This window comes from Gobius niger (assembly GCF_951799975.1).
Source record: "Gobius niger genome assembly, chromosome: 1".
Classification (NCBI taxonomy): domain Eukaryota; kingdom Metazoa; phylum Chordata; class Actinopteri; order Gobiiformes; family Gobiidae; genus Gobius; species Gobius niger.
Genome location: NC_136852.1, coordinates 72,560,278 through 72,580,946, shown reverse-complemented (window position 1 = coordinate 72,580,946; position 20,669 = coordinate 72,560,278). Strand labels below are relative to the sequence as shown.

At 45.6% G+C, this 20,669-nt stretch overlaps 1 protein-coding gene across 1 annotated transcript in view; it reads left to right on the top strand.

Moving 5' to 3' along the window:
* Window positions 1-20,669, top strand: part of LOC306977372 (uncharacterized protein) — a gene marked incomplete at both ends in the record, with an annotated part of 92,128 nt that overhangs the window by 11,771 nt on the left and 59,688 nt on the right. Inside the window, 3 exons of the mRNA XM_079575673.1 lie at window positions 10,170-10,271; window positions 10,371-10,591; window positions 16,965-17,122. Coding sequence (XP_079431799.1) covers window positions 10,170-10,271; window positions 10,371-10,591; window positions 16,965-17,122 — 481 coding nt within the window. The remainder of the gene's footprint in view (window positions 1-10,169; window positions 10,272-10,370; window positions 10,592-16,964; window positions 17,123-20,669) is intronic.

Genomic DNA, 20,669 nt, shown 5'->3' with positions numbered 1-20,669 from the left:
ACAAAAAAATGATGGAAAAAAAATCTGACGTGAGGAAAAAGATCCTCTCGGTTCAGACGGGAGTTAAGAGGTTAAATGATAGTTTCTAGTAGTTTCAGTGATACATCTATGGTACTTATTGGTAATTCAAGAATACTACAGCAGCAATTCATAGGTAGTAAATGTGGTACTTCTACACACAGATGTAATTTCTAGGATTGTGTGACTATAAAACAACATAAAACAGCATTAGGGAAAACAAGAAGTACAACCTTCATTACTAAGAGTTACCACTGTATCTACAACTTGTAATTCTCACTATAGTATCCTTTAAGTACCACAATAAGTACCTAGAACTACCAGTGTAAATGCCACCATAAGTACCACTGTAATTACCACTGTAAGTACCAAGGACTTACCGGCCCCTAAAGTGTCACCGAATTTTTTTATGTCTCTGTCCATCACAGACAGAACAGCTCATGTCCTAAAGCTCCTCAATGCTTATGTTTTATTCATTTATGTATTTTTGTTTCACAATAGTATTGAGATGTTACTTATTACTGCAGATAAATGGTCTCTTTTCTCCTTTACTTCAGCTCCGTGTGGATTTTCTCGTGTGTTTATAGCAACTTATCCAGTAGCTTCAGCTTTTTCATTGTTTGGCTCAATATAAACATGCTGTGTCTCTTTATTTTGGATTTTCTGACGACTTTTTAGTCACTGGGTTTTTCAGATGAATAAACCCCTGCGCATAAAGCGGCGTAAGAATCACTGTTACCGGCGAGTTTAGCAACATTAGCAACATTAGCCTGTATGTTGTAAACACTGCAGACTCCACACCGCAGCACCATTAAAAAACATGCACAATAGGTAAATCCTTCAGCCTTTAGCCTGGCTCCACATCTTTCATCCAAACTTACAACTGGAAAGCAGAGCATAAAGCAGTTTAAATGGACGTTTAGTATCGTGTACCGTAAAGGCATATGAGTATATGAGTATTAAACAACTCGGAGCCGTGCGTTAGACGGTTATAATGCACAACGCGGAGTCAAGAACACCACGATGTACAGTGGAGCGGAGTTACTCCTGCATTATAACGTCTAACGCGGCTCCTCGTTGTTTAATCCGCTTATACCAGGGTCCCACAAACGTAACGTTTAGAACAAATGATTTTTTCATTGACTAAACTCACTAAATATGCCAGACTAGTCATTCTCCGCAGCTATTACGAGGATCTCAGTCAGGCTCAACGACACAACATCAGCACAGAATCACAACACAACAGGACTAACCCGGAAACACTTTTCTGTGGAAGTAAACACCGATGTGCGGCACTCGTGGGCAGGAGTTATTTCACTTTTACGCTGTTTAACCTGAAGCTAGCTAGCTAGCTCAACCAGCTCAACTGTTTATGGAAACAGCTGCGGTGGAGTCGCTCACACCTGGGCCCCCCCAACTGAAACTTTTATGTTTGACTTTACTAATCCAGCCAAATATGCTTCAATGCAGGATCATTTTATGTACGCCTGAAAATCATGAATAGCCTTAACCGTTTTCAATAGAAATGTAAAGCTCATATGTTATTAACAGTAGCTAACCTAGCTGCTCACTCTCCTCTACAAACATTTATCAAGTTTTGTTTTGGCCAAAAACGTTGAAATTAAACAAAATCCATCTCATACGTTCCTGTCAGTCACTAATTACACGTTTATCTGATTCAGCTGTGTCAGGTGTTGCTATGGCGACGCCACAGCGGAGTGATATCCCAGTGATTTAACTACCGGACTATACGTGTGCGGTTACACCAAAATAATGCACGCCTGTTAGCAGTGTTCATTTTGACAACCAAACCCTCTGCTTCATGTTTCTGCTCCACATGAACAAAGCTCAGAGCTGATCCTTTGGCAGAGAATTTACATGATCTGAGGCTCTTTCAGACGCTCAATACAAGTTTGGATGATTTTTATTTAGTCTTATTTCAGTCGACTAAGATATCTGGACATTTTAGTCATAGTTTTAGAGAAAAAATAACACTTTGACTAAAATTAAGACTATATATTTTAGTCGACGAAATTAACACTGCTTGTTAGCCCCCACCAGCCAATCAGAACGGAGCATTCACCCAGACCATGGTGTAAAACATAATGAACCGCATGTAAAGTGTCAGAGGAACCGTTAGTTGGAACGTCTCTGTGCAGAACCGCGTTGCGTTCGCGCCGCCTCACGGCTTTAATTGAGCAGAATCTCCGGGATCGAGTGGCAAAAGGCGGCGGGCGGCTGTGGTGAGACAACGCTGCGAGGCACTACTGCGATAGAGGGATATCAGATGGCGCACACGCACACACACACACACACACACACACACACACACACACACACACACACACTGGCCTTTCTCCCACTAATGCATCACTTCCTCCCAGAGCCGATCTGATATTGATTTGCACTCTGCGATAGAAGCGGCTACAGCCCTTCTCCCTGTCTCTCCATCACACCCTGCATCACTCCCTCCTCACTCCCCCCCCCCCTCCCTCCTCCCTCACTCTCCCCCTCCCCCCTCCCTCACACATATTCACCTCTTTCCCCCCCCCTGCTTTAATCCAATCCAGCCTCTTCCTTTCCTCCAGCCTTTCTTTCTTTCTTTCTTTCTTTCTTTTCTCCCCCGCTTCCGCCCCGCTCCCTCGTCTTCAGCAGTATTTAACCTTCCTCCCGCCTGCGCCTCGCTGCAGCCCCCGCCTTTCATCCCTCCATTTGGCCCCCACCGCCACGAACCAGCTTCATTTCTCACGCACCATTGGATCTACTTAATGCTCCCTTAGGTAACCAGACATCGCTAAATATCTGCCTTGTAAAAACATTTGCCCAGCGTTCGGGGGGTTCGAGCGGGGATTCCGAACAACATCGACAGCATGAAGTACGGGGGAAATAACTCACTGTTGTGTGGGTTTAAAGGGGAGGTTACACAGTGGCTCCTTTAAGATGGAGAGGATGTGGTTCTTTTGTCCAAAACACACGTGGAGCCGTGGTTTGTTCTTGTATGTTTGAGGATTCAGATTAACCTCTTACCACCCGCCTGAACCAAATGCATTCTGTCCTCTTTGGCCGTTATATAGGCCTGTGGAACAGCTCATTTGAAAGCTAAGACCCACAAAGCTGATCTTTTTCCTCGCGTTGTTGCTGTGTTGTGTCACCTTTTTGTGTTTTTTTATTTTGGTCACATTTGTTGAGTTTGTAGTTTTTTGGTTGAGTTTTTGTCACATTTTTGTAGAATTTTAGTCATTTTTTTGTTGCATTTTTGTTGAATCTTTGTCACATTTTTGTAGAATTTTTGTAGAATTTTTGTCACATTTTTGTTGAATTTTTGTCACTTTTTGTTGAATTTTTGTCACATTTTTGTTGAATTTTTGTCATTTTTTGGTTGAGTTTTTGTCACATTTTTGTTGAATTTTTGTCATTTTTTGTTGAGTTTTTGTCACATTTTTGTTGAATTTTTGTCATTTTTTGTTGAGTTTTTGTCATTTTTTTGTTGAATTTTTGTTGAATTTTTGTTGAATTTTTGTCATTTTTTTGTTGAATTTTTGTCACATTTTTGTTGAATTTTTGTCACATTTTTGTAGAATTTTTGTCATTTTTTTGTAGAGTTTTTGTCACATTTTTGTAGAATTTTTGTCATTTTTTTGTTGAGTTTTTGTCACGTTTTTGTTGAATTTTTGTCACATTTTTGTTGAGTTTTTGTTACATTTTTGTTGAATTTTTGTCATTTTTTTGTTGAGTTTTTGTCACATTTTTGTTGAATTTTTGTCACATTTTTGTTGAGTTTTTGTCACGTTTTTGTTGAGTTTTTGTCATTTTTTGTTGAGTTTTTGTCACATTTTTGTCACATTTTTGTTGAATTTTTGTCATTTTTTGTTGAGTTTTTGTCACATTTTTGTTGAATTTTTGTCATTTTTTGTTGAGTTTTTGTCACATTTTTGTTGAATTTTTGTCACATTTTTGTTGAATTTTTGTCACATTTTTTTTTGAATTTTTGTCATTTTTTGTTGAATTTTTGTCACATTTTTGTTGAATTTTTGTCACATTTTTGTTGAATTTTTGTCACATTTTTTTTTAAATTTTTATCATTTTTTGTTGAATTTTAGTCATTTTTTTGTTGAATTTTTGTCATTTTTTTGTTGAGTTTTTGTCACATTTTTGTCACATTTTTGTTGCGTTTACATCCTTGTTTTCTTCTAATTTTTTGTGGCTGTTTTGGTGCTTTTTTCCCCAAGAAGCTTTTTGATTAGGGTAAAGCCAAACTGGAGCAAATGGGATCCGTTCAGGTGGGAGTTAAGAGGTTAAACAGGCCACAGTTTTTCCATTCCTGAGCTTAGACGAGTTGATCCGTACCTGTCTGGTCTTTGTGTCCGTGGAAGAGCTCGGTTGCTTCTACCTTCACCCCCGTTTGGAGCCATAGGAATACATTAGGAGAGGCCAAATGCTAAGCTCAGGTAAGAACAGATCTCAGAATGGAGAAACGGTGGCCTGTTCCTTTAAGTCCATCTTCGGGTCTGAAGTGCCGTCATGCAGGAGCTTAAAGGGGGGGTATTATGCAAAATCGATTTTTTCAAGCTTTACATCATGTTATTATCTCATCCCCTCATTAAAAAACATGCCTGAAGTGTTGCCTTGGCACATTCACGTATTTTTGAGTAATCTGTAAAAACTCTGATGGCGGCCATTTTAGGGATAGGTTTGCCTGAGTCCTCCTAGGAACGCCCCCACCTCCTGGAGACGCCCCCGAGCTTTCGTCACCAGCCGAGTAACCAACCACTGCTCCTCAGCAGAACCCCCTCCCCACTGATGCCACAGACAGCGTGTGGAGGGGGCGTGTCGGAAAGGCTCAGAGGTTCTTAAAGAGACAGAGGCCTATTTCAAGACATTCACTACAGCCATTTTGAGAGAGACATTTTATACAAGGCAGTTATTCTAATTTACTGCAGCTACAGACTAACAGAATGCTATGCTATGTGATTGAAAAAAGCATAAAACCCCCTCTTTAATATAGAAGGTGCAGTTACACGTATGACCTGAGGTGGCAGTAGTGAGTATTAAATGGCCAACTTGCATCTAGCCCCTTTAACTAGTGAAAACAACTAAAAATCTGATTATTATGCACAAATTGAGACATCTTAACTAATCTAGTAACTATCTTTTTTGCAGTGTGCCTCAGGGCATCTGTGGCTACAAAAGTGGCTTACCACCTCACAGTGAGGAGTGAAAGAAAACTGCAATCCCTGGTGAAAATAAAAGATGCGTCGTTTACATTTTGTGTACAAAGTCTAAACATATATTGCTTTATTTGTGATAACAATGTTGTTTTAATGTCGGCTCATATTAAAGAGACTAGATACAAGTTGGTCATGTTATGCTCACTACTGCCACCTCAGGCCATACGTGTAACTGCAGCCTCTATATTGAGCTCTTTGAACCGAAACACCTTTCTGAGTGACAGTGCAGGATTTTAGAGGCAGTTGTGGTGAACAGGTTCATTCTACACATTAGGACATGGAGGAACATGTGGGGGGAGGAAAATACTTAATTTTAACATTTTTAAACTCGGTATAGTCCCTTTAAAGCAAGGCAACTCAATGTGAATTTGGAGTTATATTGTTGCCAGCGATATAAAGAAACAGCGGGTAATAAGTGGATTCGGCATCTCACCGAGCGCAAAGCATGCTGGTCCAGGTTAAAGGTCAGGCCTGCCCAGATCGTATCCCAAACATGACCGAGTGTGACACAGATATTGAATATTCTGAGGGTTGAAAATCGATGTTTTAAAAGAATTCCGGGGACACAGTGTTACTGGGGAGAGAAACACTGTCAAACTTACTAATATAATCCGTTCGCATCAAGATGTTCCGGATCTTTTCTTTTGTGACGAGCTCGTACACATGATCACATCAACATGGCTCTTTCACCTTTACACCTTTTTCCTCTGCTTTATCTGAGGTCGTGTTTCAGATAAAGCAGAAGAAAATGGAAGGTTTCACTTTACACTTTAGGGCTGTGCAATTAATCGAAATTCGATTACGATTTCGATTACAACAGTAAACGATTACAAAATTAGCATAATCGCAAAAAATCGATTAGAATGTTTTTTTTTTAAATTTAATTATTATTATTTTTTTTCAATTTTTTTGTAATTATTTTTTTCTAATTTTTAATTTTTGGATTTTTGTCATTTTTTTGATGGATTTTTGTCATTTTTTTGATGGATTTTTGTCATTTTTTTGATGGATTTTTGTCGTTTTTTTGATGGATTTTTGTCTTTTTTTCTGCTGGATTTTTGTCACTTTTTTGCTGGATTTTTGTCACTTTTTTGCTGGATTTTTGTCACTTTTTTGCTGGATTTTTGTCATTTTTTTGATGGATTTTGTCTTTTTTCTGCTGGATTTTTGTCCTTTTTTTTGATGGATTTTTGTCATTTTTTTGATGGATTTTTGTCACTTTTTTGCTGGATTTTTGTCATTTTTTTGCTGGATTTTTGTCTTTTTTTGCTGGATTTTTGTCTTTTTTGCTGGATTTTTGTAATTTTTTTGCTGGATTTTTGTAATTTTTTTGCTGGATTTTAAAGGCAACAAATAATCGTTTGAATAATCGTGATTTCAATTATGACAAAAATAATCGTGATTATTATTTTTTCAATAATCGAGCAGCCCTATTACACTTACCTGAATATTTGTAGCGAGCACAGAATCCAGACGTCTGTGTTCAAGGCCCCCACACTCATCACGTGCCGCACGAACAGCCCTTTGACTGAACACCGACGGCTTTATTGACTTTCACTCACAGTTTCATCAGGACTCAGAATGTTTTTTTTGCCAGGAAGTTCATTTTCTGCCTCCTTCCCTCTCAGATAAATGTTTATTTCTAATAATGGAGCTGCCATTAATGTCCACTTAAGCCAAATGAGAACAGTCTGTCTTCGTGGTTCGGCTGAATTAATGGAACTGATCCCTCCTCGGCTTCGCTTTGACGACGGCGGCTGCAGCAGCTTTCAGACCTCTTTGAATTTGTTTTATTTTGACATTTTAACAAAGTTTTGGTCTGTAGTAGTTTCCATTTTTGTCTTACTGGCTGTCCTGATGTTTTTACTGAAGCTTAAATTGTTCATTGTGGTCCAAACATTTTAGTCATGGAAATGTGAGCACGTTTTACAAGCTTCACAAAGCAAACAGAGCATCAGTGCCACTTCTGCTTTTGTGATGCTAAAAATAGTTCACTTTGTCAATGAATAAAAATGTATTGCTTATTGGAACATTTTCAGTATTACGTTCACTTGAAGCAGACGCAGATGGAGAATGTTTTGGCTTTGGACCCTGGTTTTTAGATACTTTGGGGACATTTCTAAAGCGGTGTGTCTGAAGCATGTCCTGGTCCTGAGGTGCCACACTCGCCTAACTCTCGGCTCACACTCGGCTCACACTCGGCTCACGCTCGGCTCACGCTCGGCTCACTCTCGGCTCACACTTGGCTCACGCTCGGCTCACTCTCGGCTCACACTTGGCCCACACTCGGCTCACACTCGGCTCATGCTCGGCCCACATTCGGCTCACACTTGGCCCACACTCGCCTAACTCTCGGCTCACACTCGGCTCACACTCGGCTCATGCTCGGCCCACATTCGGCTCACACTTGGCCCACACTCTGCTCACACTCGCCTAACTCTCGGCTCACACTCGGCTCACACTCGGCTCACACTCGGCTCACACTCGGCTCACACTCGGCTCACACTCGGCTCACACTCGGCTCACACTCGGCTCACACTCTGCTCACACTCGCCTAACTCTCGGCTCACACTCGGCTCACACTCGGCTCACGCTTGGCCCACACTTGGCCCACACTCGCCTAACTCTCGGCTCACACTCTGCTCACACTCGCCCCACTCTCGGCTCACACTCGGCTCACACTCGGCTCACACTCGGCTCACACTCTGCTCACACTCGCCCCACTCTCGGCTCACACTCGGCTCACACTCGGCTCACACTCGGCTCACACTCGGCTCACACTCGCCTAACTCTCGGCTCACACTCGGCTCACACTCGCCTAACTCTCGGCTCACGCTCGGCTCACACTCGGCTCACACTCGGCCCACATTCGGCTCACACTTGGCTCACACTCTGCTCACACTCGCCCCACTCTCGGCTCACACTCGGCTCACACTCGGCTCACACTCGCCTAACTCTCGGCTCACACTCGGCTCACACTCGCCTAACTCTCGGCTCACGCTCGGCTCACACTCGGCTCACACTCGGCTCACACTCGGCTCACACTCGGCTCACACTCTGCTCACACTCGCCCCACTCTCGGCTCACACTCGGCTCACACTCGGCTCACACTCGCCTAACTCTCGGCTCACACTCGGCTCACACTCGCCCCACTCTCGGCTCACACTCGCCTAACTCTCGGCTCACACTCGGCTCACACTCGCCTAACTCTCGGCTCACACTCTGCTCACACTCGCCTAACTCTCGGCTCACACTCGCCTAACTCTCGGCTCACACTCGCCCCACTCTCGGCTCACACTCGCCTAACTCTCGGCTCACTCTCGGCTCACACTCGGCTCACACTCGGCTCACTCTCGGCTCACACTCGGCTCACACTCGCCTAACTCTCGGCTCACACTCGGCTCACACTCGGCTCACACTCGGCTCACACTCGGCTCACACTCTGCTCACACTCGCCTAACTCTCGGCTCACACTCGGCTCACACTCGGCTCACGCTTGGCCCACACTTGGCCCACACTCGCCTAACTCTCGGCTCACACTCGGCTCACACTCTGCTCACACTCGCCCCACTCTCGGCTCACACTCGACTCACACTCGGCCCACATTCGGCTCACACTTGGCCCACACTCTGCTCACACTCGCCTAACTCTCGGCTCACACTCTGCTCACACTCGCCCCACTCTCGGCTCACACTCGACTCACACTCGGCCCACATTCGGCTCACACTTGGCTCACACTCTGCTCACACTCGCCCCACTCTCGGCTCACACTCGGCTCACACTCGGCTCACACTCGGCTCACACTCTGCTCACACTCGCCCCACTCTCGGCTCACACTCGGCTCACACTCGGCTCACACTCGGCTCACACTCGGCTCACACTCGCCTAACTCTCGGCTCACACTCGGCTCACACTCGGCTCACACTCGGCTCACGCTTGGCCCACACTCGGCTCACACTCTGCTCACACTCGCCTAACTCTCGGCTCACGCTCGGCTCACACTCGGCTCACACTCGGCCCACATTCGGCTCACACTTGGCTCACACTCTGCTCACACTCGCCCCACTCTCGGCTCACACTCGGCTCACACTCGGCTCACACTCGGCTCACACTCTGCTCACACTCGCCCCACTCTCGGCTCACACTCGGCTCACACTCGGCTCACACTCGGCTCACGCTTGGCCCACACTCGGCTCACACTCTGCTCACACTCGCCTAACTCTCGGCTCACGCTCGGCTCACACTCGACTCACACTTGGCTCACACTCGGCTCACACTCGGCTCACGCTTGGCCCACACTCGGCTCACACTCTGCTCACACTCGCCTAACTCTCGGCTCACACTCGGCTCACACTCGGCTCACACTCGGCTCACGCTTGGCCCACACTCGGCTCACACTCTGCTCACACTCGCCTAACTCTCGGCTCACACTCGGCCCACATTCGGCTCACACTTGGCCCACACTCGGCCCACACTCGGCTTACACTCGGCTCACGCTCGGCTCACACTCGGCTCACACTTGGCTCACACTCGGCCCACACTCGGCTCACACTCGGCTCACATTCGGCTCACACTCGGCCCACACTCAGCCCACACTCAGCCCACACACAGCCCACACTCAGCCCACACTCAGCCCACAATCGGCTCACACTCGCCCCACTCTTGGCTCACACTCGGCTCACACTCCCCTCATACTCAGCCCACAATCGGCTCACACTCGCCCCACTCTCGGCCCACACTCGGCTCACACTCGGCTCACACTCGGCTCACACTCCCCTCACACTCCCCTCACACTCCCCTCACACTCGCCCCACACTCGGCCCACACTCGGCTCATACTTGGCTCACACTTGGCCCACACTCACCTCACACTCGCCCCACACTCGGCCCACACTCGGCTCACTCTCGTCTGTGTTGTCTGCAGGAGGGGCTGTGGGACAGGCCGGTCCATGCGGTGCTGGGGGGGCCACAGGCGGACGTGGACACTGTGGCTGCAACACTGTGCCTGGCTCTGCATCTGAACCAGGTAACACTTATGCTTCAACTTTATTTGATTAGAGAACATATTTTATCTGCTGTGCCCACCTGTGTAAGTAAATGCTTTCCTCTGTTGTGACTGTTGGAGGCGGAGCGGCCGGGGCAGGCGGGGCAGGCGGGGGGCGTGTGTGTGCCGGTGCTGTGGCTGTGGAGAGCTGACGGCCCGCTGCCTGACGACACACTGAGGCTCCTGCACAGACTCCGCCTGAGAGAGAACCTGCTGCTGTGGAGGGACCACCTGGACCTGCTCAGTCTGCAGAACAGGGGGGCGCTGTCCCTCACTGTGCTCCGGGAGGGGCTGCTGGACAGGTACACACTCAGGCCGAACACGACTGACGGAACAGTGTGGTTCTTAACGGCAGCATTTCTGACATTATTGTGATTGTGAGTTCAGTGCAATTTGTGTTTTCACTGCATCTATTAACCACTTCACCCCCGCCTTAAAGGAACAGTTCACCGTTTCTCCATACTGAGATATGTTCTTACCTGAGCTTAGACGAGTTCATGCGTACCTGTCTGGTCTTTACGCATGTGCTCAGTCACGCAAAAACACATGTTGTTAGCATTTAGCTTCTCCTCCTCATGGACCCAAATGGGGGTTGTTAGAAGCGACCAAGCTCTTCCACGTTCCTCTTCCATGTTAGTCTGAGGGGGCGTGGTGTTAGTCTGAGGGGGCGTGGTGTTAGTCTGAGGGGGCGTGGTGTTAGTCTGAGGGGGCGTGGTATTGGTCTGAGGGGGCGTGTGTTAGTCTGAGGGGCGTGGTGTTAGTCTGAGGGGGCGTGGTGTTAGTCTGAGGGGGCGTGGTGTTGGTCTGAGGAGGCGTGGTGTTGGTCTGAGGGGGCGTGGTGTTAGTCTGAGGGGGCGTGGTGTTAGTCTGAGGGGGCGTGGTGTTAGTCTGAGGGGGCGTGGTGTTAGCCTGAGGGGGCGTGGTATTGGTCTGAGGGGGCGTGGTGTTAGTCTGAGGGGGTGTGGTGTTAGTCTGAGGGGGCGTGGTGTTAGTCTGAGGGGCGTGGTGTTAGTCTGAGGAGGGGGCGTGGTGTTAGTCCGAGGGGGCGTGGTGTTAGTCTGAGGGGGCGTGGTGTTGGTCTGAGGGGGCGTGGTGTCAGTCTGAGGGGGCGTGGTGTTAGTCTGAGGGGGCGTGGTGTTAGTCTGAGGAGGCGTGGTGTTAGTCTGAGGGGGCGTGGTGTTAGTCTGAGGGGGCGTGGTGTTAGTCTGAGGGGGCGTGGTGTTAGACTGAGGGGGCGTGGTGTTAGTCTGAGGGGGCGTGGTGTTAGTCTGAGGGGGCGTGGTGTTAGTCTGAGGGGGCGTGGTGTTAGTCTGAGGGGGCGTGGTGTTAGTCTGAGGGGGCGTGGTGTTAGTCTGAGGGGGCGTGGTTTTAGTCTGAGGGGGCGTGGTGTTAGTCTGAGGGGGCGTGGTGTTAGTCTGAGGGGGCGTGGTGTTAGTCTGAGGGGGCGTGGTGTTAGTCTGAGGGGGTGTTAGTCTGAGGGGGCGTGGTGTTAGTCTGAGGGGGCGTGGTGTTAGTCTGAGGGGGCGTGGTGTTAGTCCGAGGGGGCGTGGTGTTAGTCAGAGGGGGCGTGGTGACAAAGCAGAGCGGCTTCACATGGAAAGATCAAAGCAGTTGAGATTTTAACATTTCTCTTTTTAAATGGTTAAAATCGGTCCATGGACGACTGAGAAACATCCTGTTAAAGTCTTCAATCCGAGAACCAGGCTGTTTAAACGCACACGCCATAAAAAGAGATCGAGGACACGTGTGTTTCAAAACGTGTCAACAATGTTGTCCTTGAAAATTGACTTGAAACAGAGATATTTAGTCATTTGCCTCTTCACATAACGTTAGTGTCTGTCCACAGAGGAGAGAGGAGTTAATCAGAAAGGAGAGAGTTTCATAAAACACTAATTATCTCCAAATCTCGAAAATCAGTGATTTTGACCAAACTAGCCTCTGTTTAGCTTAGATTTCTCAGGAACTGGGGCACGTAGAATTAAACTGTTTTCACCTACAGAGAGCTTAGAGTCTCAGCTTTCAAATGAGCCACAGCCTGTGTCCATAGCTATAACATAGAATACACCTTAGGAGCAAAGGGAGATAAAATAACACAGGGGGAAAAATGCAACGCAATTTACGAAATACCATGCAAATCATGCAACAAATCATACATAGGAGAAACAGGACGACCTTTCCACATAAGAAAAAAGGATCATCAAACAGAATGCGAAAAAGAAACAAGGGGACGACTCACATGAACAAAAAAAGAAAAGGCAGAACAGGAGAATTTAAAATCGGCTATTTCGGACCATAAGAAACAACCACATCATGGACTGGGACGAGGCTCGGGTCATTGGATCGGAAACCAATAAATTCAAACGCTGGATAAAAGAAGCCATAGAAATCAGGAAACGGAGCACCGACACCATCAACCGTGACGAAGGAGCGTTTCTCCTGTCCCACACCTGGGACACCCTCCTCCAATGACCACGCCCCCTGTCGCCCTGAATCCACCGGGCGGCAGGGGGCGTGACCAGTCTCTCGGACCTGTTGGGACCGTCAGACTGGTCACGCCTCGGAAGTAAGAACAGCTGATAAGTGACACGTCACCGCACGCCGGTGATACTTCTGATGACGGCCTGCAGATGGCGCTGAAACATGTAAAGGTAAAAGATCTTTAACATCTCTAACCTCAGTGTCTGACAAAACGAACCAAAAAAGTGATACCTTAGGAGCACTTCGACTTTAAGAACATATCTCAGTATGGAAAAACAATGGCCTGTTCCTTTAACCTAACGCATTCTCATTTCAGCTTTACCCAAATCTAAAAGTTTACAGCCTATAAGCCAGAGTAAAACCTCATTTGAAAGCTAAGACCTACGAAACTGATGTGACTTTTTTGTTGCGTTGTTTTTTCATCACTTTTTCATCGTGTTTTTTTTTCCGTTGTATTTTCATCCTCGTTTTCTTTGCTATTTTTGTTGAAGTTTTAGATTTGGGTTCAGGCGGGGGTGAAGAGGTTACGTTTTAAAATCTACATTAAAGTTTTCGTGAGATTGCAGTTTGATGTGACCGTGCCGCCCTGACTCTCGCTGTATTTCACACAAGCTCTACCGCGAGACATTTCCTAAATGAGGCCGGAGGTTTTGATTTCATGTAGGTTTTACTGGAACACATCCCTTAAAGCCTCAGTATGGATTATTTTCTCCAGATGCCGGCATTTGAAACATGAGGGGGTTTTTTTGTACAGGAGAGGAAGGAATGTGCAAACTTTAAGAAGAGTTCAGTGAGGTCATGTTGTGTTTGTCAGTAACAGATACATTTGAATACATTCGACTCCACTACATTTCTATAAACTCCCCAAAGTAAAAAAGTATATTTGGTGGCTAAAAATGAACACTCCAGAACAGTAGGTGGCGCTGTGAATCCCACTGACCTACTGCAAAGATACTGGGCCTCATTCATGAACATCTTAAAATCTGTTTATGGAGACAGTGTCAGGAAACTGCGGCTTTGCGTGACTGAGGGCACACTCAAAGACCAGGTACACATCAACTCGTCTAAGCTCAGGTAAGAACATCTCTCAGTATAGAAAAACGGTGGCCTGTTCCTGTAAAGAGGGGGTGTTCTGCTTTTTTCAATCCCATAGCACCAGTCTATATCACACTACAATGATGACCAAACCTTCTGTTGGTCTGTAAATGCAGTAAATTAGAATAACTGCCTTGTATAAAATGTCTCTCTCAAAATGGCTGTAGTGAATGTCTTGAAATAGGCCTCTGTCTCTTTAAGAACCTCTGAGCCTTTCGGACACGCCCCCTCCACACGCTGTCTGTGGCATCAGTGGGGAGGGGGTTCTGCTGAGGAGCAGTGGTTGGTTACTCGGCTGGTGACGAAAGCTCAGAGGCGTCTCCAGGAGGTGGGGGCGTTCCTAGGAGGACTCAGGCAAACCTATCCCTAAAATGGCCGCCATCAGAGTTTTTACAGATGACTCAAAAATACGTGAATGTGCCAAGGCAACACTTCAGGCATGTTTTTAATGAGGGAATGACATAATAACATGATGTAAAGCTTGAAAAAGTCAATTTTGCATAATACCTCTACCTCTTTAAATAAATGTGGCTGCGATGCTCCACCCGTATAGCTCAATGTGTAGAAGAACACAAGGTCGTAAGATCGAGACCGACACTCCACTTTATCAAACAGTTTAGTAGAAGTTTTAGTTGTAATACACTTTATTTAACTTTAATAAAGTGATATTACCAACTTATTTCTGAATAAAGGCATCTGTAATACCCCTCCTGGAGCCGCCACCTTAACGTGGTGGAGGGTTTGAGCCTGAATGATCCTGGAGCTCTGTTGTCGGGGGCTTCACATCCTAGGTGACGGGTCAGACAAAGAGCGGTTCAGAAGCCTCTTATGAGAGACCAACAGGCCCGGTTAGAACCATGAGGCCGTCCTTCTGTGGACCCCCCACCTGCAGGAGGCGCTATAGGGGCTGGTGCAATGTGATTTTGGCAGCTCCAACAGCCGCCTCCACGACCCGGCAACGGACAAGTGGAAGAAAGTGGATGGATGGATGGCATCTGTAATTTATTATAATTATATTTACATTCTTACTATCGGGTCCTCAAACTACGGCCTGCGGGCTGGATTTGGCCCGCGAGGCGATTTAACCCGGCCCCTCACTTGTAGAGCACAAATCCCTGAGTCTATCAGGAGCAGATCATGAACAGAACTGGAGATGTTTTTGTTTGTAAGAGTCGTCCAGACTGTTCTCAGGATTAGTTCTTCCAGAGGAACGTTTTCAGCTCAGAACTCGTTTTGTGAATGTGAAAAACCGCCCTAAGAAGGAGTTAAGGACACATCTGTGCAGAATGAATGAGGCCCTTTGTTCCACTTACAGTTTCTAAACAGATCTGTGTTTTCTACACAGTACATATACTTCAGTACTTTCTCTTAAAGGAACAGGCCACCGTTTTTACATTCTGAGATATGTTCTTACCTGAGGGTAGGGTTGCACCGATGCCACTTTTTCTAAAACCGATACGAGTACTTTGATTTAAGTACTCGCCGATACCGAATACCGATACGAGTACAAGGCATTTTCTTCAACATTCTTACTTTTTTCACAGCAGATTGGTTTGTAATTAGTAAATTTACTCATTTACATTTCCTTAAGTAAAGTGGGCGACACATTTAAGAGCAGTTATATTAGAATTGTGCTGATGCCATTTATTATTTATTTTATTTTCATTCAATATAATTTATTTTTATTGCTCTGTCCATCATAGACAGAAAAGCCCATGTCCAAAAGCTCCCAATGCCTGTGCTTTGTTCATTTATGTATTTTTATTGAAAAATAGTATTGAGATGTTTTTTAAATGGTCTCTTTTCATCTTTACTTCAGCTCCTGTAGCTTTTCTCGTGTGTTTGTAGTAACTTAGCGAGAAGCTACAGCGTTTTCATTGTTCTTCTGCAGCTCATTTTTGCTCAATATAAACATGCTGTATGTCTTTAATTTGGATTTTCTGAGGACTTTTTAGTCGCTGGGTTAGTTTTTCAGATGAATAAACCCCTGGGCATAAAACGGCGTCAGAATGGCCAAAACTGCTAGCCGCGAGTTAGCAACGTTAGCCTGTATGTTGTAAACACTGCAGACGCTGCAGCGCTAACAACATTAAGCTCTGGTTAAATCCAGCTCAGACTCTGGTTTAGAGAGCGCAGTCTGTAATAAAGTCAGCTCTATGTGGAATATTGTATTTCCACTAAAGAATTCTCCAGTTTGTTGCTTCTTTTTCTGCTCCCAGCAAAGGTACAGCTCCAAACTGGGGTGAGTTAGAAGCTTCCAAGCTGGTGACGTGAGCCTTTACATGATCCAAGTTTAGACGATAGTTTAGATGATATTACAGCACGGATATCGAGGTACTCCAGGTGTTATTACGTTGTTATTACCTCACAATATAGTTCCACTTTTTTCCCGCTTAGACAGTTACACATCAACTCGTATAAGCTCAGGTAAGAACATATCTCAATATGTAAAAACGGTGGCCTATTTCTTTGAAGGGGCTGATGCAAGTTAGCCATTTTATACTCACTACTGCCACCTCAGGTCTTACGTGTAACTGCAGCTTCTATATTAAACTCTTTGAACCGAAGTAACACCTTTCTGAGTGACAGTGCAGGATTTTAGAGACAGGTCTGAGCTCATTCTACACATTAGGACATGGAGGAACATGTAGGGGGAGAAAAATACATAATTTTAACATTTTTAAACTCTGTATAGTCCCTTTAAGCAAAAAGAAATGACACAAATTACTTTAATTGGAGTAATATTTGATTAGTTGTATCTGTTTGATTCTGATTTGACCGAAATAGCCATGGGATTTATGTATTGGTAAAATCATTCAGAGATGACAAAAAACGTGTACACTAGGGTTCGTTCTGAGGCCTGTAAGATTGTAGACTTTCAAATATTTTAGGTAAGAATCTTAGAGCGCGGTTGCCGAAGCTCGCAGGTGTTAAAGATCACACATCATGGCGGGCTCTCCGGGCGCCGCCGGAGTAACGGTTTGTTTATGCTAAAAGTGCTAAATGAGCGAATCTGCTTATGTGTGCTCACCCCTCCTGACCTCCAGCCAAGATTCCCGTCTGCAAATGCTCCGTAATCAGCGCTCGCTCTCCCCCCCCCAGCCCCGAGTGCCGCGCCCTGAAGTCCAGCGTCCGGAGAGTGGTCCATCGCCGGGGCCAGCGGGACGCGGAGGAGGACGAGGCGCTAACAACGGTCGCCAGGGAGATTCTTCAAGAGGCAGCGGAGCACGTCGGCGCAGCGCTGGGAGAGGCCCTGGGAGGTGAGGGGGGGGGGCCCGGCTGCACCCTGGGGAGGGTAATGGGGCGGCGAGGGGGCACACACACAAATCCCCCGACGTGACTCGCTTAGCACCCACCGGGGGGACGACCGCGCACTGGCTCGTAACGCCGAGCACTTTGCTGAACTTTTGCCGAGTGCTCGCGCTGATGGCAGGTGCGGATAATCCACAGTGGGAGCGCTTTTTTATGTATTGAATTAAAAAAACTGTCAGAACGCTTTATCTTCGTCGGCACGGTTACACGAGTTTTAATGGGCAAACACAACGGAAACACCATTACACTCAGGAATACATAACACAAGCTGCAGAATTAAACCCCCTCTCCTACTGTGACGTTATATGTGAAGAGGGAGGTTCTAGAGGGAAGAGCGGATCAATATCATTTATCGCACGCCGATGTCAAACACGAAAAACACATAAAACTGCGAATTATAAAGTTACTTTATTTTATTTACTTTTAATGTTTTCGATAGCCCACATTTGCATTTGATTCTATCCATGCAAATAACATGCTAAATTAAAACAAATAGTAACTAAGGCAAAAGCCTAATTTTAGTAAAACAAAATCAACAACTGTAGCAATTTAGTGCAAAAAAAAAAACACCTGCATCTACAGTGCCTACAGTAACTTTACCTCATTCGGTAACTCAAAGAAAATGCCACATTCGATTATTTTGGAAGTGTCAGTTCAGCATCAATTCTTTTATAAGTCATTTTTAACATATACTGTTGTTGATGTAACAACCTTTGCAATAAAAGTTGGAAAACTGTGAAAGTTGATGCTACAAAGCTCTGTGATTGATAAATACCAAGACACCACAACAGTGTTTCCTTAACTTTGCGAAAGGGGTGAAACAGCGCCCCCAATTTGACGCTGGTGGTCAAAAAGTGTACTGCATCCATATTTACCATTGAGAATGAATGGAAGAGAGTTAGTAAACACTGTAGCAAGTAGGTCACCCTCTGGCGGGCCAACAGAATTGTGTCGTTGGGCCAAATTTGGCCCGCGGACCCCACTTTGGGCACCCCTGATATTGGTGGGTTGCAGGTTCTAGAGTATGATGATGTCATCGGACCCAGCGGGGGGCAGGGGCCAGTTTTTCCTATTAACAGCATTACACTTCCACAAGTCGTAGCTAAAAAGAAAAAGTATGAATTCCAAAAATGATCATTTTAATCAGTCACTGGGTCCATGATCTCTCTGTACAAGACCAAACACTTCCTCAAAAACTAAATAATTGTTCCTCTATATAAAAGTGTAGGCCTTTAGAACGCTGTGATGTCACCTGCAACCCAGCAATAGCGATAACTAACGGATACTTTTTACATTGAGGCCGCGCTGTTTGGGGATTTAGCTGCAGAGCAACTATAGCAATGGCTATCGGTTCCTGAGAAATCCAAAGCTAAACAGAAGCTAGTTTGGAGAACTAGACTCAGACTATCACCACGCCCCCTCGGACTAACGCCACGCCCCCTCGGACTAACGCCACGCCCCCTCGGACTAACACCACGCCCCTCAGACTAACACCACGCCCCCTCGGACTAACACCACACCCCCTCAGACTAACACCACGTCCCCTCAGACTAACACCACGCCCCCTCAGACTAACACCACGCCCCCTCAGACTAACACCACGCCCCCTCGGACTAACACCACGCCCCCTCAGACTAACACCACGCCCCCTCAGACTAACACCACGCCCCTCAGACTAACACCACGCCCCCTCAGACTAACACCACGCCCCTCAGGCTAACACCACGCCCCCTCAGACTAACACCACGCCCCCTCAGTCTAACACCACGCCCCCTCAGACTAACACCACGCCCCCTCAGACTAACACCACGCCCCCTCAGACTAACACCACGCCCCCTCAGACCAACACCACGCCCCCTCAGTCTAACACCACGCCCCCTCAGACTAACACCACGCCCCCTCAGACTAACACCACGCCCCCTCAGACTAACACCACGCCCCCTCGGACTAACACCACGCCCCCTCAGACTAACACCACGCCCCCTCAGACTAACACCACCAAGTTTTTGATCGTCACAGAGCTCCCAAAATCACGCATAAGGTGTATTAGAGTGACGTTTCGTTGTACAGTTCATGTATAATGTCAAATAAAGCAACAAACAAACAAAGAGGGACTTTAAACTATCACTGGATGAGGCTGATTTTGTAAAATGTTGCTTTTTTACACCTGATGCACATTTTAAAATACATGCCCCAAATGGTGTCTATTTGTATTTATCTGTTTTTAAGCTTATTTTGCTGTAAGAGTCTCACCCACAGCGTTGCTATTGACTAACTGGTGAGTTGGTCATAAAACAATTGCATTATTTCAGTGAAATCGAATCCCGAACACGCCGCAGCAGACTGTAGAGCAGATCATATCCAGAGAGCGAACTCAGGCTCTCCTCATGTTTCTCCTGATGCTACTCGTGCATTTGTGCTCGTATTGATCCTTTTACAGAGCACTATAACTCAGTTTGTCATCGGGGCGCATTTAAAAGCAGCACATCATTTTCATCATCACAAAGCAGAGAAAGTGGATAGAGAGTCATGGTGAATATTAAATGTATATGAGTGGCATTTTATATGAAAAGGGCTGGGAACCGTTGCATTATTTTTGATACTGGTACATTAACGATGCTTGGTTTTCAATACCGATACCTGAACTTTTGTCCAATACCTATTAATTAAGGGGAAACACTACAGGCAAAACTAAATTTTTTCAGTTTTCAGGTTTTGGGCCAAATTGGTCTCTGAACATACAAGCTTTCACCCGGAACCAGAAAATATACCGAATCTTCACAATAACATGTTTAAATATTGCGCTGATTCAATGTTCCCCCATAGACTTATATGGGACAATGCAATTTCAAGGGGCTTTTTCTCAAAACACATTTTTCTGTCATTGTGGCGACACTATGTCCACGTCAGTCGGACCTAAAGACTTCACATTTTCCAGCCTTGGACTGAACAATATTTGAAAGATTTTTTCAGAGGGATTTTTTATTATTTAATCTCTAGCCCCATTTATTGAGTTTTGAATGTCAAAAATAAGGCGAAAATCAATTTTTTTCAAAATTTTCCACTAAAAATCAGCTTATTTTAAAATTAAACAAGAAATCCAAAATCCTCTCTGAAAAGGTCTTGGCAACTCATTCATCAATAAAATGAAACAATACATTTGAATGTAGCTCTGTCCATTATTCAGATTTCGTCGCCAAAAAGATGTGAAATTTGGGGCATTTTTAGGCATAAAACACCTTGTTCTTATATGAAAAGATAAAATGACAGAAAACTTGCCATGTATTTTTTTCTTACATTTATGCCAGTGATCGACAGCAACAGTTTCAAATTGACATCTGTAAATATACATTTTTTCCCTATTCACCTGCAGTGTCTCGCCTTAATTAATTATTTGTTGTCTAGAACCAGAAAACAGAACAATAATGTGTGAACAATATGTGGTTCCTATCCAATATCAAGAAATGTGTGAAACATGGAAAATAATTTGAGGAA